The sequence below is a fragment of the Hippopotamus amphibius genome, chromosome 4, assembly GCF_030028045.1.
Source record: "Hippopotamus amphibius kiboko isolate mHipAmp2 chromosome 4, mHipAmp2.hap2, whole genome shotgun sequence".
NCBI lineage: Eukaryota > Metazoa > Chordata > Mammalia > Artiodactyla > Hippopotamidae > Hippopotamus > Hippopotamus amphibius.
The window spans coordinates 93,157,817-93,182,221 of record NC_080189.1 but is presented as its reverse complement, the minus strand read 5'-3'; the positions used below and the strand labels follow the sequence as shown (position 1 = coordinate 93,182,221).

The 24,405-nt window shown below is 31.7% G+C and overlaps 1 protein-coding gene across 1 annotated transcript in view; it reads left to right on the top strand.

Annotated features, from left to right (window-relative positions):
- The window catches only part of HGF (hepatocyte growth factor), a 69,935-nt gene extending 55,308 nt beyond the window's left edge, over window positions 1-14,627 (top strand). The window contains exons 11-18 of the mRNA XM_057731795.1: window positions 882-1,015; window positions 5,921-5,959; window positions 7,164-7,260; window positions 9,844-9,918; window positions 10,776-10,922; window positions 11,432-11,538; window positions 11,660-11,805; window positions 14,404-14,627. Of these exons, the coding sequence (XP_057587778.1) occupies window positions 882-1,015; window positions 5,921-5,959; window positions 7,164-7,260; window positions 9,844-9,918; window positions 10,776-10,922; window positions 11,432-11,538; window positions 11,660-11,805; window positions 14,404-14,580 (922 nt within the window). The 3' untranslated portion in view covers window positions 14,581-14,627. The remainder of the gene's footprint in view (window positions 1-881; window positions 1,016-5,920; window positions 5,960-7,163; window positions 7,261-9,843; window positions 9,919-10,775; window positions 10,923-11,431; window positions 11,539-11,659; window positions 11,806-14,403) is intronic.
- The last annotated feature ends 9,778 nt before the right edge of the window (window positions 14,628-24,405 follow it).

Here is a 24,405-nt window from a genome sequence, read left to right as displayed (position 1 = left end):
CTATTGGGTTGGCCAAAAAGTTCCTTCCTTCTTACGGAAAAAACTCAAAGGAATTTTTTAGACAACCCAATATGCTGAAGCTCTTCCCAATTTTTAAAAATGACACATTAATTACATTCAAGCATGGTGGTAATTAACAATCCAAAACAAATTAAGTTAGGATGCATAGTTTTCATGACATGGTCAGGATGGCCATGTGGAATTTGACTTCATTAATATTACTGAGGTAAAGATAAATATTGATGTTATATGAGTGATCATGATCTTGTAAAATAACATACAGTATTTTTGATTTTCTTTTGTAGTAAATTTAGTTAATATGTAAAATGAAGTGTTACTCAGGTATCTGTCAAAAAATTGTACTTTGTAATTATATGACCAGTGAAATTTTAGAATTTAATAATTTTATTAGCACATAATTAAGTTTTCAGTGTATCTTCCTGTTGTGGAAGTAATGTTTTCATAGTAATGTTGTTAGTGATACTTCTCTACATGTTTCTGAAACGTGAAAAAAATACTTTTGCAATAGCTTGTATTTTCTATGCATTTTATAATTTAGATCGTTGTCATCTGCTCCTTTTTTTGGCACGGGGTATTGTTACCTTGCCAGTATACTTATTAAACAGACGCAAAGTCATAAAATCTTTTATCATTTTATCTATGCTGATTTTTCAGCCTTATTCGTGAGTTAAAAAGCATGTTTCCAAACTGCAAGAACAAGAACAAAATAAGTCTCAAAAAGTAACCCAAATTCACAGCAGGTAGTTTGTGTTGTATCTGTAATGAAAGTTATGTGCTAGGATTATATCTTCTTCGTGAGGTTTTGTTTCTCTTGGACAAGATGTGCATCTTGTGATGTTCAGAGTGTGTTGTTTATGCAGGCATATCTTCTGGGAACCAGATGCTAGTAAGCTGAATAAAAATTACTGCCGGAATCCTGATGATGATGCCCATGGTCCCTGGTGTTACACGGGGAATCCTCTCATTCCTTGGGATTATTGCCCTATTTCTCGTTGTAAGTGCATTTTGTGATTTTTATCAAGTGAACTATTTTAAATATACTGCATGCCCTCTAAAATAATATGTTAATCAGAGGTGGAAATAACAGATGAGGGCTAGAGTTGATCCCAAAATAAGGATGCACTCCAGACAGCAACACACATCACAACTTCATCTCTCCTCTAGACAAAGAAAAGTTCTGCTGATCTTATAAAAGAGATTTTCCTCCATCAGAAGATTCTTATTTGGAATCCACAAGCAATACATGGCCATAGTTCTGACTGGGCTAGAAAGACCTCCTAACCCCCACCACCAATAAATACTAACTGTTCAGCCTCTGAATGTAGCAGAGCTCTTAGCAAAGTCCCCAGCCCACTAACAGACCCATAAACAGAGTGGAGATAGTGGTGCTTCCATTTTCTTCTCAGCTGTTTAGTCCAAGACTAAGAAGCCTAGAACATTCCATTCTCTTCTCTGAGAATAAGATGATTTTGTTTAAAAAAAGTATTAGCACGTAAACTAAAAGATATGTGTAAAATATGTAATATATGTCTGATATACTTCATATAAAAGAGTGCCTATATAGCAATATGAAAGAGATGAGATGACTCAGGAGAAAACTGAAGAAAACGCATCTTCAAGAATAAACTTAATTAATAAACAAATGAAAAGATATTAAAACTTAATAGTAAGAAAATATAATAATTATAATGAAAATATAAATGCATAAGAAATCATTTCCACCTATCAGGTTGGCAAATAAGAACATGATTATTAATGCTCTGTGTCACTAAGAACCTGGGTAATCAGGCTTTGCCAATACTGTGCTTTGTGTATTGGAAAGCCTGTATAGAGGTCAGTTTGGGGAAATGTATCAGAATTTTCAGCCTCAGCACGGCTGACATTTTGTGCTGGATAAATCTTTGTTATGGGAGGCTGTCCTGTGTATTATAAGACCTTTGTAGTGTCCATAGCCTTTACCCACTAGAGGTCAATAGCACCACCTCTCACTCCAGTCATGACAATCAAAAATATCTCCAGACATTGCCAAATGTCCCCAGGTGCAGGGGAGAGTCACCTCCACTGAGAACCACTAAGGGGGAGTAATGTATATTGAGATGAAAGTATATCCTCAATATCTTATTGAGTGAAAAAGACTTATAAAGCTCTACTAGTAGCAAGAGACCATTTTACTGTACTACATGTCTCACAGTTTTGTTTACAGTAAACATCTTTAAACACATGTTAAACTGCCGTCTTGTTTAAAAGACAGTTTCATATGTTCACTAAGCCTTTTTTTAAGAATGTTTTTCATGTGAGACAAGACAGTAGCAAATACCTTGAAAACAGCAGCAAAAATACCCACTTAAAAAGAGATTAGATTGAAGAAATGATGTTTGCTTTAAAACATAAAACACAAACACAAGTCTATATTTTCTATAATTTACATCAAATTAAAGAGATAATTTCTCGCCGTAAATGGAAACACTAGTCATGTTTCATGTAATTTTAGCATAAAAGCAAACTTTTAAAATATGATGTTAATCACTTTTACCTATAATTACAGCTTGGAACTTTCCAACCTATTTTTAATAAAGGAATTTTCTGTAATAGTAAGTAAATATCTTATATGTTTGCAAAGAAATAGTATTTCATATTATTATATTTCATTTCATCAGCTTTAATCATAGCCTTTCAAATTAATTAGTGTTCCCTTAATGTTCCTTACTTATCCCAGATTAGGGTTTGCATAGGTCCTGGAAAAGTTCTTCTATATAGAAGATATCTTTCCAGTTTTAACACTAAAATAAATGAGCAAACCAACCAACCTTTCCAACCTCTCTGGTGCACACACAAAAAATTTTTTAATGATGAAAGGGTTATTTTTTCTAAATATTAGTTTTATTTCATGGTAGCTTTTTGTGAAGTTTCTATGATAAGAATATTGGAGACTAATAGACTCTCCAGTGACCTAGGAGAAAGGAATAAAGTCAGTGACCTGGCTTCTAAAACAAGCTCTATTGCTTTCCCTATAGAATTCCAGATTTGTAAAAATCACAGTAGCCTAATTTTAGTACATACACATAGTTAAGAGTAAAATGTTCTCATAGCATCTCAGAGAACTGTGATTCGGTTTATAAACCTGAGACAAGACTCTAATAATTTTAAAGTTTTTAAAACATATTTTCAACTAACATTTTTAAACTAAAAGTTAGTGATGTGCTATTGAAAGACTTCAGGGTGTTGCTAGTATTTGATTAAACGCTACTGCAGATAACATTTACTTCAATGTATTCTGAACATTAATTTCAACAAATTTTTTTACACTGCCATTTTTCTAATATTTATAGCCAGGATTTATTTACATTTTCTTGCTGGTGAAAGGCTAATATAATTTATTCTTAGAAGATCTGATTTCTTATTTATTTAACTTCAGATACTGTATATATCATTTTCACACTGTACATTTGTATTACAAAACACATAAAGGTTTGATTTCTTTTTTAAAAAATGCTTACAAAATAATATTTAACATATATTTTTAAGATTATCATGATGCAAAAATGAAACTGTAGAAATGTCTGTCATTTGTTTATACACATACACACAATGTATCTTAGAAAATTCTTAAGTATTAAGAGAATATAATGGTTTAGAGTTTCAACTCTGATTTCTAGGTAGGAATTTTAGTTCTATCACTTTAAGTGCCTTGGGTAAATTACTGCCACCTCAATTTGTATTTGAGTAAATTATTCATTTACTCATAATTTTAAATTGAGCTCCTATTGTGTGCAAAGCCCTATATAACATTTTAGGTATAGAAAATATAAACAATCTTTCCTATACTCAAGTAGTTTTCAGTGTAGAGAGGAGATATTTACATACATAATCACAAATATAGTCATTTAAATACACACATATTAATATTAAATATATAATGAAAATGGCAATACAAACATCAGACTGGAAAAATATGTGCTGTTCATAAAGTTTTGAATTCGAGTTGAAACTTTAAGGATCTATCAAAAGAAAGCTGTCTTTATGTTTTCAGTTAGAGCACATATTTGGTTCTGAGGTCATATAAACACATACACACACTCACAAACACCCCTACTCTTCCATAGGGAAAACTTTTATCATTGACATGTTTTCCTTCTTTAAATTAAGTTGAATCAATATAAAGTAAGATTTGCATCACATATAGTTGTTCAGACTTGAGTATTATGGTGCAGACGTGAAGTAAAAGTAAGAGAAGAAGTGAAAATAGTATTTTAAGGTAAAATGGAAAAGGCCTAGAAAGCAGAATAAACTAGAATGCTTTTTAAAAATTCATAATCTAACCAACAAATCAGAATCTCTAGAAATCTGATTTTAAGTTTTTGCAACTTGTTCTAAATTGTGAGAAATATTGGCTTAGAGGAAAATCTTTCTATATACATACTATTAATTATTAAAGCTCCTAAATTATAATATCTACACATTTTAAAAAATATAAATATTTTAGTAAGGCACAATAATGAACTAAATACTTGTTGACCTATTAACTTGATGCTTAGAAATAGGAAACTTGATATGCAATTAAGAATACAATATATAGTCTAGTCTTTCTCACCACAACAATATAAGGAATAAATATCTAGCTTTTTATTTTAGAGTTTTTAAGTAATTGACCTGAGTGGAAAAACCAATATCCTTGATGTTTTAATGACCACAGTCAGCCTCAATCCTAATTTATGCTATGAACTAAAACAATGACCTCAGCTTACTCTAAGACAAAACGCTCCCCAAGGATAAACTAAAGGGAAAGGGAAATGATGAAATTTGTATATTCACCTTTATGCTTATTCACTTAAAATATCTAGATCCGGAAAATGAACATAAATAAAAACCCTTTAGACTGTATTAATTTTCTCAAGATTTCCCATAGATAAAAATCAAATTTGCATCTATTGCAAAGGAATCCATATGTCATTTATGTTTCGTTGCCCGTTTATCTGAGTTCAGGGCACTTCCAGAGACTAACAACCAGCTGGATCTAAACAATGCCTGAGTAAACTCTATGTTATCAATTCTGAACAGTCACGCAGTAAATTCCAGGAAATGTCTTGTGCCTCATTCATTACTACTTAAGTATTTTCAAATCCTAGCATCCTCCAAGCCTTTCTCTTTGCAGCAATTAAACCCCACTCAGTAGGGAGGTTATAAAAAAGGAGTAAGTATGAAGTTTTAGTTATAATTTATTTGCAGTTTTCAGTATTCTTTTTTTAAAAACGTTTCCCCTTACTACCTAGAAAAACCAATCTTTGAAATATTCTAAGAAAACATAATTATATTTTGTTATCCTGCTTTTTCCATGAGTGACCTTGATTTCTATCTTCTTGAATACTTAAAAAGGTTTTCTGAAATATAGGAAGTTTCAATTATCCTTAACCATATAAAAATAAAAGTAATTTTCAGAAAAAAATATAAATGGGCCAAATTACAGTAAAGCTACACAGTTTATCTATATGAATAGCCCAAACAAATAATAATAAGCATTAGTGCAATTCAGTGGAAAGTTCATTGTGTACAATGTTTGGCATCTTGGGAGAATGAGGTAGTTAGTTCCTTGATGCCAACAGTGTAATTCAAAACTGCTAATATTCATCCAACCACATACCTGAGAGCTTTCACAATCACAAAACAGGGCTTTTCTCACATCAGCCACTACCAGTAGATATATACTTTCAACCTTGTCTAGTAAAAGTGATATATAATTATTCAAAAGAGTATTACTGCATTTTATTTTTGAATAAAATGCAAAGAATTGTAGTAAATTATCCATTCATGGATATTTGGATTTCAATACACAGTTTTGGTTCTATATAACAGAAATATGTATGTATAAATTATGTGTATATGTATATATTTGTTTTCACAGGTGAAGGTGATACCACACCTACAATAGTCAATTTAGACCGTAAGTAACCTTTCAAAATAATATACTATATCTGAGTCTCTATGTGTCAGAAATGATGTCATTATTTTCTTCATAGAAAAATATCATTATATAAACTTTCATCATAAAATAACCTATTTTATTTTATTTGAATATTTTTCTGTGTGATGTGTAAAGGTGTTACAAAGGCAACTGCATACTGAATATCAAAACTCAAAACTCGATGCTCTGTCAGAAAATATTTAACTTTGAAAAAAGGATGTATATTGCTTTTAATTGGGGGCAGAATGTATTCAATGGACCTTCACCATCCTTTAAATTAAATCAGGATGCTAAAGTCAGAAAGAATGAAACCAGAACATTGGAAAGTTATGCAGTGTCTTTATCCTGCTCTATCTTTAAAGCTCTTCGCATGCTCTATGAGGCAAAAGGTGACACAATCTGAGGTTCAGTTAATCCTCTGTTTAAGAAAAATTTGTTGGGAGCTGCTTGTGTCTGATTCTCACACATTTCTTGGGCTGAAGGAAGTTACTCAAATATTTTGATTTAAGACACCACCTGCTGTGTCCAGGCTGAAGAAGCAAATGGAAATCTATTTTAGACCATGGACAAGATGTGGAAAATCTAAGGCAAGGAATACCGAGGAGGGTCAGGAGAAAGTTTACTTCAAAGAATTCTGGATTATGTCATTTGGATATAATGATTTAGACATAATTATGTCATTTGTATAAAATTTCAAGTAATATAACTTTGGTAACGTGTTGCAAAATGGTTCTACATTCTTACTATACAAATTCAGAAGTAATAAACCAAATATAGTTAGTTTTTTCACTTATTGCTATTGCTTTCCAGTGACATTTAGAAATAAGCACTGTAAATAACATTGTTCCATTTTATATTGAGGTTGGTAAGGGAAATACAATTAATGTTAGACCTGAAGAACTTGTACATAGTGAGCAAAGCCACTGTCACTATCATGGCAATGCTGTTGACCTTGAGTTGATCAGTTTTTCTGTGTTATCCATCTACTTAGATGAGAATAGCAAACATTTTGGGCCTGATTTGGCACTGTAGTTATCCTATTTGCCTTTTTTTTGTCCAAAATGTTCTTCTGACACAATTACAGTAGTTACATTTGTATAGTTACCATTGCACTTAAGAAAGCTGAGAGGCATGGATTATTTCAAAATGTTTTGTCAAATGTTATGTTTGGTCCTCTTTTTAGATCCTGTAATATCTTGCGCCAAAACAAAACAATTGCGAGTTGTAAATGGAATTCCAACACGAACAAATGTAGGATGGATGGTTAGTTTGAAATACAGGTAATTATTAATACACACAAATCATATGTGTTTGGATTATTTGCAAAATATCCTCAGCAGTATGCCTATATGTAGTCCTGCAGGTTGTGCCGTCCACAAGGCACCCGTACACAGGGGGCACAAGAGGGACTGATCACATTCTGCTTTCCAAATAGCCCTCGATTTTGCAATTTGTGCCTCCAGAGTTAGAGCCATTTTAAATGTTTACAAAGGTCCCATTTGTGTTGGCACTGTCCCTGATGTGGCACTTCAGTTCTCATCAAGCAAACAAAAGACTACACAGAGAACCTACTTATACTTTGATATTACCACAGTAGTTATAATACTTATGTTATTAATTTCCCAATCTAGGATATTATCTTATCTTCTAACTTGTCTCTGTACAATCATATCAAAAATTTTATATTTGTTTTAAATTTCTGACTTTTTTCATTGTCATTCTAAGGAAAATGGCAAATATTTAAAATTCTAGAATATTTTGCCATTAAGAAAAAGATTAACTGATAGTTGAACAGTCCTGCAATTATAATATTCAGTGTGGATAAAAAATTCTTGACATCTATTTCTCAAGGTTGTAAGAATCAATTAAGATTCCCCCAAGGGGGGAAAACCAGGGCAGGGGAGTTGGGGTGGGATGAATTGGGAGATTGGGATTGCCATATATACATTACTAATAAGAAAAAAAATATTAAATTGTACACTTAAAAAAAAGATCAGTAATTATGTTGTAAGAATTAAACATTAAAAATAAGAGTTAGCTTAAAACCTCATCTTACAACTTTCTATATACTACACATATTATACTGTACGGTAATCAGAATGTTAAAATATTTTTGTGTGTATCTCTCTCTCTACTGGAACCTCATCATGCAACATACTCCAAAGTGCACCTGCATTCTAGCCACATTTTCCTTTGTTTTCAAGACACCCCATGTTTCTCCCCCTGAGCCTTTGTGTTGTTGTTCCCACTGTGTGTGTGGTAGCTTTCTTCCTCCGTATTTTATGGCTGGAAAATCTTTCTTTCTTTGAATACCAAAAAGAGGAATATCTCCTCTTTTTGGAAACTCTCTCTGTTCCTTTACCTCTAGCCTCCTAGAGTAGAGGAAGAAAATCCATTTTCTTACTATAATTAAATCACAGTGACATTAAAGTAGAATAAAGACAACTTGAAAGTGAAGTGTGTTTTTAATGAATAAATCAGTTCTTAACAAGCATGAAATTTATATCCCTTGATATATATATGACTTTAGATACCGGGTAGCAGATGACCTAAAATTCTCTTTTTGTACGTCTTTCTTTTAAGGAGTAACTCATCAATTTTTATAATTATTTTTGTTGATAACTGTAGGGTAGCTGTCCTGGGTGTATAGTACTGAAATAGAGTTATGAAACTCACCAGAATATTAAAGCTGATTGTGCAATATTAAGACTTAAGGCAGGCTGTAAGGTTGGGGGGGGGGCGAGTGTTTTCTTTATTATAGAAAATTTTCCAAGAATCTCCCTCTTTGAATTAATTAGATGATCTTTGCCAATCTCATTGTTCGAGGAAAAAAAGGCAATACTTCTGAATTTATTCTTAGTCATAGTCCAAAGGAAGTCTCCATCTTTGGAGAAGCAGGTGAAACAGTTTTTCATCAGATTACAGTAGTATAAACATTTTTTTAAAAATAAATTTCCTTTTAAATCCAAGTTGTTAGTGACAACAGCTGTTTAGCTGTTCTTCCAAAACTCACAGAGAGAAATAGAAATTAAAACTCGATATATATTCTTATCCTCCTGTGTGGCACAGGCCATAAATAACTGTGGTCTTAGTCTGGGAATCTTATTCTATTACCCTCTGAAGCACTGAACATCTGTACTCTTTGGAAATGTAAGTTGTGAATAGTTGTACTTTTTTCCTTATGTCTGCCAAAAAATGATAGATTTACAGATTTTGGATACATCAAATAAATGTTCTAGTATTTATTATTCTCTACAAATATTTTATAATTTCCTAGATGATATATTTTATAAACCTTTTAATTTTATAAATAAAATGTTATATTGTTGGTCTTAAGCTGAACAAACAAATTTATTCAAACTCAGTTATATTCTAACACATCAGAACTAAATAATGGTAATGAAAGAAGGGAACAGTGAATAAATATTATATATCGTTACCACCAGATGGTTTTTAAAGTTTAAATAAAAACTCAAATTTGCAGTTTTCAGAATCAAACACTCAATTTAAAATAGGTCTAATTATCCTATATTTGTAGTACATACTTTCTCTCGCAAGGATAGACACACATACGTGAACATGTGTGTTAGGAATGGATCCTCGTGTGTAGCGACAGGGTTCCTTATACAGAAATAAAGTTGATTTCATAAAATCATAATCACATTATGAAAAAAGTTCTAATGCTACAATCACCAAATATCCTTTTGATAAAAGGATTATTCATTTTATTCTAGTTGGGTTAATGTCTACATTTTCGTTTCAATGTGTTTATGTTTTAACAAATGGAGCCATAGGTTTTGCATTAATTGGCAGTCACTCTTTCTGCACAGATGTTACTTGTTTCTCTTTCCTCTTTCTCTTAGAAATAAACATATCTGCGGAGGATCATTGATAAAGGAAAGTTGGATTCTTACTGCAAGACAGTGTTTCCCTTCTCGGTAAAGTGTTTCTGAAACCAATATTTGTTTGAGCATTTAAAAATATGCATGGCTTCCACTTAGCTCTTAGGCTTAGAATGCATATTCATTTAACAGAGATTCACCAGTATGGGGTGAACAAATTAATTTCTTTTTTAGATTTAGCTTATAAAATTTACTTTGACTTAATTGATACTTATATTTATGGGTACTTACTTCTGTTCACCTCTTTCCACGACTGGTGCTACTCTCATTTGGGGGAAACTTTTGCTAGAATTATGTTAATAATTTTTACCCCAACCTCCTTCTTGCACTGTATATTTCTAGACAGAAATTCTTTTTCTGAATTATCATCAGACCTCTCAATCCTCACTTCTTTCTTATGTAGAGCCAGCCTCAGAATAATACTGAGGATAATTTTCAATGAAAATTAGCCTACAGAAGAGATAAGGAGGTAGCATTTGTAAGCTTCTTGATTCTCATCAAGGTCACATTGATTTTGTTAGTAAAAATTTTCAACCCCTATTAACAAACCAAACATACACATTTGAGATAAAAAGGAACATTTGCAATAAATGCTAATTCATGTAATGTACTTTACCTGAGAATTTTTCATAAGTGACCTACTCTCTAGCAAGAATAAGCAAGTTTTAAAAAAAAAATAGCTATTTAGAATTTCACCTATTTAAAGGCTCTTCCTGCTTATATGTTCTTGTATCATTCAGACTCTCCCATAGCAAATGTGTTGCTCTTTATTATACTTAAAATTAAAGTTTAAATTTAGGCTATTTATCTGCCCTTATAAGCTAATATAACAATATATGTGAATAATATTACATAATTTAAAGTTATATTTTATATTTTAATCTTTTACTTAGAAACAAAGACTTGAAAGATTACGAAGCTTGGCTTGGAATTCATGATGTCCATGGAAGAGGAGATGAAAAACGCAAACAGGTTCTAAATGTTACCCAACTGGTATATGGGCCAGAAGGATCAGATCTGGTATTACTGAAGCTTGCTAGGTTAGTTCTTTTAGATAGTTTCATATTTTTAACACAGACTAGAATTGTTGAAGGTTTTTCTTCAACTATGTGCTTATTCTTTCTCTCTCATGTAGATGAGTTATAAAAGCATGAGTCACATGTCGTGTGTGTGTGTGTGTGTGTGTGTGTGTGTGTGTGTGTGTGTGTGGTGTCTGTGTGTGTATACAGAGGCAGAGAGAGGGACTTTTTCAAATTTTTCAAAAGTGAACAAATGAAATTGGGCCAACAGTATAATCAGCCTGCTCTAAAACCAAAGCTTAGTGAGCAATTGTATGATAACTTTAACAGGTAAAATAATGATTTAAAAAATAGCAGTGACCATTTATTCTTAAATCTTTGCAAATAAATATTCATTTCTCTACTTACTCTGAAGCAAAATTGTTTATTCTGTTTGAATGACTCATTGTAACATTCACACTACCTTTTAATAGGTGAATTTTGTGTGGATTCCAGTCAAGGCTGCTTACTGTTATATTTTCTCTTTTCAGGCCTGCTGTTCTGGATGATTTTGTTAGTACAATTGATTTACCTAATTATGGGTGCACAATTCCTGAAAAAACCACTTGCAGTGTTTACGGCTGGGGCTACACTGGATGTAAGCTATTTTTAGAAAGATAAGACAGTATCATATTTATTTTATAAAAATATTTTGTATTTGTTTATCTTTCTCACCTTACCCTGTGCTCATTAACCGTACATATTTTGCATCATTCTAGTGATCAATTCGGACGGTCTACTACGAGTGGCACATCTCTATATTATGGGGAATGAGAAATGCAGCCAATATCATCAAGGAAAGGTGACTCTGAATGAGTCTGAAATATGTGCTGGGGCTGAAAATATTGTATCAGGACCATGCGAGGTAAAAAAGGAGGTTTTTAAATAAGGAGTATGTGATGGATAGCCTAGTTTCTTGTGTTTATATTTTCTTTCCATTTTTCTCCAATAAGAATCATTGTACACCAACCTGTTCTAACACAGAGGAGTTGAAAAAGCTAACTCTTTTCCTTGTACATTTCTTTTAGCTAAACAGTGAAGCAATCCATGTTTCATTGGCAGCAAACTAAGATGACATTTGTCTCTCAAAAAACAAGAAAATAATACAGCCAAAACTCTAAGAGAAAGTTATTCAAATTAGAACTATCCAATATGCAGTTTGATACAATAGCTTGCATTTTTTTCTAGTGTTTTTCTAAATTTACCTGATCTTCCCAAATTCTAATTTAACTCTATTAATTTCAGTAAGAGATACATGCCTGGTTTTAAACTTTTAAATGTGTTTTTGGTTAAGCCTCTGTCTGTGTGTGTGTGCGTGTGTGTATGTTTAAACAAATTCTATTTTAGAAAACCAAAAGGTCAAAGTTTGTGACTTTAAGAACTTGGACATTTTCATTTGTTAGGCAACTGTTCTTTCTACTTGGCAGTGTTCCTATCCCTATTTTACATAGACAAGCTGTTAAACCGTTATTTTTGATGTATTTTGAATGCCAGAGACAACCTCTCCAAGCCTGGGAGCTGCGGAATTAAAGAATACTATGTGTAGTAAAACATGGAATGAGTTCAATAATAGTGAAATATTTTTCAGCTTGTAGGAAAATGCCCTAAGTATGGAGCATAAATTTCTATTGAAATGCATATTATATACATATACTGCTCTGAGATTTCATTTCTGAAAAGACAATAAAATGTTTTTACGTTAAAGAATTTTTAAAATTGCTTTAAAATAATATGATTAGAAACTGATCATATGTTTATAACCACTTTCAAAATAGATGTTTTTTCCAGTAAATCAGTATGACTAATAAGAGAAAGAACTATTTATCTGTTTGTTTATTTATTACCCTAAGGTCTCTGTAAGCACAAAGTTTTGAACTAGACCAAATCTTTGAGATATTTAGGAAGCTCACAATTATCCCAGCTCTATTGCCATTACTACTTTGACAAATGCTCTTCAGGAATAGCCATTTGCCATCTATACATTCTTAGATTCCTCACTTTAGCACTGAAAAATTTATCACATTATCACATATGTTATTTTTATCTCTATTCACAAGACTTGACTTAAAATTGATTCAACCACTTCTCAAAAATGCACTTATCCTTCAGAATTTTTTTTACATCACTGATATTTGAAACAGCGTAATATAATCACCAAACCGTTGAAATCTAGACACTTGAAAAAGAAACCTCCTAAACATCTGTATAATAGCTATAGCATCACATTTCGTGAAAGTCTCTCAAAATGAATTGATCTGAAGAGTTTGTATCAGTAATCACTGGTGCATTATTTTAAAAACCAGATTAACTCACATGGCAGAATTTATATGAAGTCTTTTTGAATAAACTATTTTCTTTAATGTTTTATCTTCTTTTTCTCCCCCACCTTGATTTTCTCTATCATAGAATGTTGATAGCTCTCTTCTTTCCACTGGTATTACACAACTAAATTTTGCAGTAGTTTATTTTTATCTCATCACATCACTTTTGGGGGAAAATTAAGATGGTTGCAAGCACTCTTCTAAATACAAAGATGCCAAAAGTCAGTCACTGCAATCCTGGGAAGGCTACATAGCAGAAAAAAGTGATGCAGCACATTTTAATGATTATATATAACAATGTGTATAAACATATATGTATATAAAAATATACACACAAATCATTTTATCAGTCTATTCATCTTTCATCTATTACTGATCTATATATGACGATACAACAGGGTTACCATACAAAAAATCATGGACTACCTTCCACAAAGGGGAAGAAAAAAATATAAATATAACTATATAAACTACTAATACTAAAAGTAAGTGGAGGAACATCCCTTTTTTATGCCTGGAAAAGCAATTTCCAAATAGTAAACAGAATTATTTTACCACCTACAAGTTTTTATTTAACTTGTTAAAATCATTCTGGGGGCAGGATTAAGGGAAGGGAAAAAAACTTAGAAATAAGAGAAAATTTAATGTGGTTTAATCATAAAAACTGTATGATTACAGGTGAGTTTTTTGGATACTTCTATTTTTCTACATTTTTCGAATTTTCTATATTGAACATACTTTGGACATCAGAAGAAAATCAAAACAAATATAAAATCTAGCTTCTTAAAGAGCTATCACTGGTTATGTGTTACTCAGTCTGCATACAACAGAGGCAGAAACCACTTTAAAACATGAGTGACTATTTTAGAAAAGACAGTCATTCTTAAACGATTACTATACATGATAGAACACTTTGAACTTTTGTACTTATCTCAGTCTTACTTGGTAGTCCAATAGAAAGACAACCAATGGTCTAGTACATCAATTTTATGTCTTCATATTTCAGTTGAAGTTATTCTCTTTTTTTGTATATATGTATATTTGAGATATACATTGATATGGGAAATGTTATTGAATTGTTAACTTTTATTTCTAAAATAATACTTTGTTGTTGTTATTATTGCTGCATGTCTTCTTCCTAGGGAGATTATGGTGGACCACTTGTGTGTGAACAACATAAAATGAGAATGGTTCTTGGTGTCATTGTTCCTGGTCGTGGATGTGCCATTCCAAATCGTCCTGGTATTTTTGTCCGAGTGGCATATTATGCAAAATGGATACACAAAATTATATTAACGTATAAGGTACCACAGTCGTAGCTGATGTAACTGTGTCTGAAGCTTCCAATAATACAACGCTCTTTTACATGAAGATTTCAGAGAACATGGAATTAAAATGTAACTTAAAAAATGCTAAGACAACTACTTGAGTGTCATGTTTGTTAAGATACTCATTAATATTTATGGCTGTTTTCTGTTTTTTGTTTGTCAGTGTTATTTTGTAAATGTTGAAGTGAATTAAGGTACATGCAAGTGTAGTAACATATCTCCTGAAGATACTTGAATGGATTAAAAAAATGCAAAGGTATAATTGCTGGATGCTAAAGATATAATGGAAAAGATCAATTAACCTCTCTCAGCTGCTTTCCAAGGTTAGTTTCTCAATAACGAATACATCATAAGTTAAACATTATTTCAACCTCACAAAAACAATTTATATCTGTGTCCTTAAATTGTAACTCTCTATTAAGTTATATTACCTTTAATATGCCATAATTATATTTCACTCATTTCTCCTCACCATGTATCCTATGATACTGGTACATATACTCTTTACAAAAACATATACCTATACACAAATGCTTGGGTACACATGTGCATGAACTATAGTTCAAATTGTGGTGTATCTAATGTAACCCCTAAATATTCTGAAATTGTGTACTTATAGTTTTTCTTTAAGAAAAATATAAACATTTCTAAAGAATAGTAGAAATATTAAGGAAAGGTGAAAGATAGAAGTGACTAGATCATCCTCTATACATAATCTGCAGATGACCTCTAATGGTTGGCATTTGAGGTGTGATGATGACCCACAAAATTAAATAACACCTAACCTAGGTGCTTACATATATTTATCATCCAAGTCATTTAATGTAGTTTCTAATTCTTTAAGAGAAGAGGCTAATATGTGTATTAGTATTATTTCTTTCCTTCAAATTTAGGGACACTTATTTATGCAAGATATTTTTAGATCTTTTTTCCTAAAGTATTTAAAAAATTCTGAGATAACTAATTGAAGTTTAAAAGTCTTTTGGTCTTTAAAATGTATTTAAATATGTTAACTCTAAGACTTGCTGCTGTGATTGGCTTCTATCTCACCTTCTTTAAATTAAAAACAAATATTTAAGAGGAAAATGTCCATGACTCCAAAATTTATAAATAGCCCTTTCATCAAATTATGCATTAAAATATATATTGAAGAAAGAAGTTGAAATACTTTTCTCTACCTGGAAGCCTGGAAGTCTTTTAGCCTAATAAAACTTTACTCAAGTAAAGGAAAAAATGTAAAGGAAAGGAAAGGAACTAGCTTGTTTAAACTCCGTATTCAATTAGTTTTTAAAGTACAGTTAAATCTGCTGAATGAGATATTTTGTCAAAATATCTTCATTTTATCTTACTTTATTTTATATAGATCTTTCCTAATGCTTGGGAAATATTCATTCAGATTTTGTATTCTGTATGATAATAACCAAATCATCATATTTATTATTGTATTAGTCATGATTAGCTAAACATCATGTATTGGTCAAGAAATGAGATAACAAAGAGTAATAGGATAGGTTCTGAACTTTCACAAAATATTCCTGTATAAAAGTTCTTTAAAAATAATTATTTGAATATTTTGAATCTAGTATTTCCATTTCTCTAACTTGTTTCTTCTGGATGATTTCAATTAAGGCCAGGGACCCAAATGATGCTCCAAAAACTCCATTGGACACTGTTCAATCTTGAATAAGACGCTTTTAACTTCTCTCAAGAGCTTAGTCCACAGAGTATAGGGCAGCAAACACAAAAATGCTTTTCCAAATTGTGCCATTTTATTTATTTATGTTTTGTAATAAAACACGTGCTGGTATCAAGAAACAGTGAAAGCAAAGAGAGATTCAACCAGGTGCTAGTCCGTACCAGCTTACTTCTCTCTCCCTTATGTAATATACCATTATAATCAAAACAGAAATTTCAAAGGCATATTGTCTAAATATTAAAGTATTTTTCAGTTTCTTCTTGCTAAATGGCAAAATGTTATTGTCACATATTAATGATATTTGTAAAACATTTACTAAATTGTAATTCTTTTAAATACTCACATTTTAAAATATTTCTTTGATGTGTTTTTCTCTAAATTTCCACTGAGAGAAGTGACCTAGATACAAAATGAAGCTAACTTTACAGACATTTTGAACTCAGTGTTTTCCATTTTATTAAAGGGTAAAACCAAGACCACCAATAAACCATCAGACGTGTAAAATGCAGTTCTTTCTTTGAGAGTTTCCTTTTAGTAGAAGGAGACTGATGGAATTGATAATAAAAGCAAGCTGAACAAGACCCATTTATTTTAGGTGGTACAACAGGGAATAATCATGTCATTTTTCTCTGGTGAAAGATACTATGTCCTGGGCATTCTTTTCGTAAGAAACTACAAAAAGATAAAAAATCCAATTTATCTAAAAATCCATTTCATTTTGAGTCATGGAAAAAAAGGATCTTTTAAATTAGAAGTTTTCAATGTTATTTTTATTTGGGCTGTTTGAATAGTGGTTATATGCTGTTATAATTGTGGACATTTTCTTATGTCTACCAGGAATAGTAATGTAAAATTAAAATATTTGTCATAATGCCTCTGCCGTGCAGAAGGGATGGTAATCCTTTTGTATACTTCTTTAATTTTATTATAAAATGTGTAATAACTTTTACCTATCTGCTGTGGGCAGGTCCTCAGTAAAATGGTTTATATTGAGTTAATCTCTAGTATTAATAGGCTCTTGCTTGCTATCTGAGTGTTTCAAATTATGGGAAATGTGAGACACTGGAAGGCAAGAAAAATAACAATAATGACATGTGATAGCAAAACTGTATTTCACTTATTCCTGTGAATATTTCTTGTTGGTACCAATGGTACTGTACAAAGTGAATGTTATAGCCACAACATTCTCTTGAAAAAAACACTGTCAAGAAATAAGAAATGCTGTCAGGAATTTTCTTGTTGTTTCTAAACATTTTTAAATTTAAAAAAGAAATACTGTTTTTGCAATATTGGAATCATGAGGTAAAGAATTTTAGTAAACCCTCATACTAAAAAAACTTTTAAATTGACTTAGGTCCAAAAAGAACCACTTTCAATCAATTATATCCCATATTTACAGACAAAATCATTTGAGAAATAAAGTTAATTTGAATGAGATACAGTCTTTATGTGAATAAATTACTTTTCACAATAAAATCCAAAAAGAATTTATCTTTCAATGTTCAACTGAATTTTCAACTAAGAATTTACTAATACAAAAATTCTCTGGACCCTGTAAATCTTGACAGTGTAATTTTAAGTAGGTTCATTTCCATTTGCACAGAAAGTTTCTGTCTTTAGGAAACTGAAAATGGAATACTGTGGATGTCATGACTGTTTGTCTTGTGTGTAAATAGGAAATAGATAAGCTGCCTATTGAGTGGTAGAGCTGGACGCTTACCCAAAAGGGGAACACTGTGGTTATGACTTGTATATAAATTTTCTGTAGTTAATAAAGTTGTTATTTTTATAACCATGATTATATTATTATTATTAATAAAAGATTTTATCAAAATGTTCTCCTCTTATTTTAGTTATACATATGGACATAGTTGAATCTGCTCTAGGGCTTAATGTAGAAAACAACAGCACTGATCTCACTGACAGAAATTACATATGTTTTGATGCAAGAAATGTCATATAACCTGTCTATAGAACTAGACAAAAAAATATTATCCTATTTCAACAACTATCTATGGTAGTAACAGTGATCTTCAGTAAACTATTAAACTCTATGCACTTAAATTTCTCCCACTGCAAAATATAATTATTCATTTTTCATATTTGCTAGAGTGGTGCTATGATATAATTATATATATAATGTCATGAATGATCACCTGAATTCCTTTAGCATGTCACTATACATTACAAACAGAATTATAATTCAATTAATCAATTTGGAATATATCTTCAAAGTATGCATTAAATTCAGAATAAATATAAATCAAATTCGCTCATTTCATTTAAATTGGAAGCAAAATTGGAAGAACTAATTATCAACTGATCTAACCAAAAAGGGTTTTGTAACACCATTGAGTATTTCAAGTTATATTATACTGCCTCTCCCTCAAAAAGGTTGCTCTACTAATTTTTCTAGCAGAGATACTTATCTCAAGTGATGATTAATGTATCTAATTCTAGAGCCCATTATAAAATATTTAATCTTCTCAATGATTATGATCCAAGCAGAATATATGTACTCACGCATTTTCGGTGTCATTAAGAATATTTCAAATGTATATACTGTTGATTTTTCTAAATTTTTCTTTTTTTTCCACTATTTTCTAAAACTCCATTCCATCCTAAAGCAATACTGTGCTATTTTAAGTAGAATAGTTCAGGAAAGCTCCTTTAAGAGCTGGTATTTGAACAGGATCCTCAACAAAGTGAGAGAGTAAGCTGCGTATATATCTGGGGTCTGTGAAATAAAACTTAGACAATTTTTTTGCTGGTTTCTTGATATAGTTTATTTATTTACCCTTATAAATTGTAGTGCTTTAATTAGTCATCATTTGTCAATGTCCTGAATAGAATCACCTTCGTTTTGTATTTCCTCAGTGTTTTAGTCCAGGAGTTTTAATGCCATTCTATTTCATTTACTTTCCTCCACAGGCACCATCCTCAATCTACACAATCCTGAAAGTGCTTCCTATATCATTTCACCAAATTACAACATTTTCATTAAAATTTAGATTAAAAGTCTTATTCTAATAACAGTCTACATTTTTTCTTTGGGCCTTTACATTTGCAAATATCTTAAATGCATGTGTTGTTTAGGAAAGCTAATTTTAAAAGTAGCTTCAACATCACTAATCATTAGAAAAATGCAAGTCAAAGCCACAATGAGGTATCACCTCACACCGATCAGAATGGCCATCGTCAAAAAATCTAGAAACAAGAAATCCTAGATAGGGTGCGGAGAAAAGGGAACCCTCCTACACTGTTGGTGGGAATGTAAGTTGGTACAGCTACTATGAAAAACAGTATGGAGGTTCCTTAAAAACTAAAAATAGAACTACCATATTACCCAGCAATCCCGCTCCTGGGCATATACCCTGAGAAAACCATAATCCCAAAAGAAACATGTACCACAGTGTTCACTGCAGCACTATTTACAATAGCCAGGACATGGAAGCAACCTAAATGCCCATCAACAGGTGAATGGATAAAGAAGATGTGGCACATATATACTATGGAATACTACTCAGCCATAAAAAGGAATGAAATTGAGTTATCTGTAGTGAGGTGGATGGACCTAGAGTCTGTCACACAGACTGAGGTAAGCTAGAAAGAGGAAAATAAATACCATATGTTAAATATCATATGTATGGAATCTAAAGAAATGGTACAGATGAACCCAGTGACAGGGCAAGAATAAAGATGCAGATGTAGAGAACGGACTTGAGGATCTGGGGTGGAGGGCGAAGGGGAAGCTGGGACGAAGTGAGAGAGTAACATTGACATATACACACTACCAAATGTAAAATAGATAGCTAGTGGGAAGCTGCTGCATAACACAGGGAGATCAACTCGATGATGGGTGATGACTTAAAGGATTGGGATAGGAGGGTGGGAAGGAGTCACAGGAAGGAGGGGATATGTGTATAAATACAGCTGATTCATTTTGTCGTACCAAAGAAACTGGCACAACAGTGTAAAGCAATTATACTCCAATATAGAGCCTTAAAAAATAAAATAAAAGTAACTTCAAGATAAAAATAATATTTAAGGTAATTTAGGAAAAGTTTATGGTACTATGAAGAACAATTATTGTCTAAAGCACATCTAAGCAGGACAGAAAATACTGCGCAAAGGAAAGATATTTCTGCTTTTTATATAATTAAAAAGAAGTATGAGACTATATATTATATGGATAATTATGCTTTAAAAAGGTAAACAACACCAAACCAAACCAAACCTATCAATCTGTCATAATACCTAACTCCAAACCAACTTTGGACTCTTATCTCTCCCAAATACTCCTGAACATTCATCACTTTATTTTCATCACTTTATTTCACATCATAAACGTGAAATACCTTCACATTTAAACTTCATGCCTGTGTTTGAATAGTTCCTCTTAACATCAGGCTTTTCTTTAACACCTCTAAATCATCAACTATCATATAATATCTCTTGTGAATCCATCTTTAATATCCTTATCTAGAAGTTATCACTTTCTTAGCCTACGACTGGCTTTGCTGATGCTTCCTTTTCACCTGTTATAATAGTTTGCCTATGACTGCATGAGATTTGTTTTGTTTTGTTTAATTCTGATTTTTTTCTTATTGTTTTATTGAGATATAATCGATATTCAGCATTATATAAGTTTAAGGTGTACAGCATAATGATTTAATTTACATACATCATGAAATGATTATTGGGATAAATTTGGTGAACATCCATCATCTCATGTAGATACAAAATAAAAGCAAAAGAAAAAAAAATTCTTGTGATGAGAACTCTTCAGTTACTCTTTTAACAGCTTTCATATATAACATACAGCAGTGTTAAATTATATTAATCATGTTATACATTACATCCTTATTACTTATTTGTCTTATACTAGAAGTTTGTACATTTTTACCACCTTCAACCAATTCTCCCTCCTCCCACCCCCACCTCTGGAAAACAGAGATCTGATATCTTTTCCTATGAGTTCATGTGTATGTTTGTTTGTTTTTTGAAGTATTATTGACCGACAACACTATGTTAGTTCCTGGTGCACAACACAATGATTCGCTATTTCTGTATAATACAAAATGACCACCATGACAAGTCTACTTAGGATCTGTCACCACACAAAGATATTACATTATTATTGACTTATATTCCCCACACTGTACATTTCATCCCCCTGACTCACTTATTTTGTAACTGGAAGTTTGTACCTCTTAATTTACCTCACCTATTTCACTCATTCCCCATGTTCTCCTATGCACCCCAAACCTGGCAACAACCTTAATTTTTCTCTGTATTTATGACTCTGTTTCTGTTTTATTATGATTGTTCATTTATCTTTTTTTTTTAGATTCAACATATAAGTGAAATCACACAGCATTTGTTTTTCTCTATCTGACTTATTTCACTTGGCGTATAATACCCTCAGGGTCTATTCATGCTGTTGCAAAAGGCAAGATTTCAGTCTTTTTTATGGCTGAGTAATATTCTATAGTATATATTTATGATTTCTTCTTTATTCATTCATCTCTCCACAGGCACTTAGGTTGCTTTTATATGTTGTCTATTATAAATAATGCTACAATGAACATAGGTGTGCATATATTTTTTGAATGAATGTTTTCTTTTTATTTGGATATATACACAGGAATGGAATTGCTGGATTGTATGGTAGTTCTGTTTTTAATATTTTGAGGAAACTCCATACTGTTTTCCATGATGGCATTCCCACCAATGGTGCATGGCTGTTCCCTTCCCTTTTCTTCACATTCTTGGCAAGTTTTGTTATTTATAATCATTTTGAAAATAGACATTTTGATAGGTGTGAGGTGCTATCTCTTTGTAGTTTTGATTTGCATTTTTCTGCTGATTAGTGATATTGAGCATCTTTTCATGTCCCTGTTGGCTGTCTTCTTTGGGAAAATGTCTATTCACGTCCTCTGCCATTTTTTAATCAGGTTGTTTGTTTTTCTGATGTTGAGTCAAATGAGTTCTTTGTATAGTTTGGATTTTAACCCCTTATCAGATATATCATTTCCAACTATCTTCTCCTATTCAGCTGGCCTTTTCATTTTGTTGATAGTTTACTTCACTGTGCAAAAGCTTTTTAGTTTGATGAAGTATGATTTGTTTATTTTTGCTTCTGTTTCCCTTGAGGAGACATATCAAAAAATATTGCTAAGGTCCATGTCAAAGACATACTGCCTTAGTTTTCTTCTAGAAGTTTTATGATTTTAGGCCTTACATTTGTCTTTAATTCATTTTCAGTTTATTTTTGTACATGATGTGAGAAAGTAATCCAGTTTGATTCTTTTGTATACAGCTGTCCAGTTTTCCCAACACCATTTACTGAAGAGGCTGTTTTATCCCCATTGTATATTCTTGCCTCCTTTGTCATAGATTAATTGACCATATGTGGGTTCATTCCTGGGGTCTCTATTCTGCACCATTGATCTATGTGTCTTTTTTTGTGCCAGTACCATACTCTTGATTACTGTTACTTTGTACTATCGTTTGAAATCACGGAGCACTATACCTCCAGCTTTGTTTTTCTTTCTCAAGATTGTTGTGGCTATTTGGGGTCCTTTTTATTTCCATACAATTTTAGAATTATTTGTTAATTTTATATCCTGCAACTGTACTGAATTCATTTATTAGTGCAGATAATTTTTTGGTGGTGTCTAAGGGTTATCTATTTATCTATACTATATAGTATCATGTCTTCTGCAAATAGTGACAGTTTTATTTCTTCCTGTCCAATTTGGATTCCTTTAATTTCTTTTTCTTCTTTGATTGCTGTGGCTAGGACATCCAATACTATGTTGAATAAAAGTGGCAGAAGCGGGCATCCTTGTTTTGTTCCTAATCTTAGAGAAAATGTTTTCAGCTTTTCACCATTGAGTGTGATGTTGGCTGTATTGTAAGTTTGTCATACACAGCCTTTACCATGTGGAGGTATTTTCCCTTTATTCCCATTTCATTAAGTTTTATCATAAATAAATGTTGAATTTTGTCAAAGCTTTTTTTTTGCATCTATTGAAATGATCATATGATTTTTATTCTTCAGTTTGTTAATGTGGTACGTCACATTGACCAATTTGTGGATATTGAACCATCCTTGTATCCCTGGGATAAATCTCATTTGATCATGGTATACAGTCCTTTTAATTTAGTGTTGAACTCAGTTTGCTAATATTTTGTTGAGGATTTTTGCATCTATGCTCATTAGTGATATTGGCCTGTATTTTTTTTTCCTTATTGTATCTATGTCTGGTTTTGGTATCAGAGTGGTGCTGATCATAGAATGACTTTAGAAGTGTTCCTTTCCCTTCAATTTTGGGGAATAGTTTAAAGAGGATAAGTGTTAATTGTTTAAATGTTTGGTAGACTTCACTTGTGAGCCATCTGGTCCTAAACCTTTGTTTGTTGGGAATTCGATTTTTATTACTGATTCAAAGTCATTACTGAAAATTGATCTGGTCATATTTTCTATTTCTTCCTGATACAGTTTTGGGAGATCGTCTGTTTCTAGGAATTTGTCCATTTTTTTAGGTTGTCCATGTTATTAGCATACAATTGTTCATAGTAATCTCTTATGATCCTTTGTACTTCTGTGGTGTCAATGGTAACTTTTCTTTTTTCATTTCTTATTTTATTGATTTGGGTCCTCTGTTTTTCTTGATGAATCTGGCTAAAGGTTTATCAGTTTTATTTATCTTTTCAAAGAACTAGCAGTTGGCTTCACTGATCTTTTCTATTGTTTTTAAAGTCTCTATTTCATTTATTTCTGTTCTAATCTTTATGATTTCTTTCCTTCTACTAACTTTGGGTTTTACTTTTTCTTTTTCTAGTTGTATTAGGTGTAAGGTTAGGTTGCTTATTTGAGATTTTTCTTGTTTCCTGATGTAGGCTTCTATCATTATAAACTTCCATCTTAGAATTGCTTTTGCTGTGTCTCATAGATTTTGGATTGTATTTTTTTTCATTTTCTCCAGATATTTATAATTTTCCAGGCATTGTTTAGCATCCATGTGTTTTTGTGGACACTAAACAATATTCATTATTTTCATGTTTCTAGTTTTGATCTTTTCTTTTTCCCTTAGGGAAAATTATTTAACATT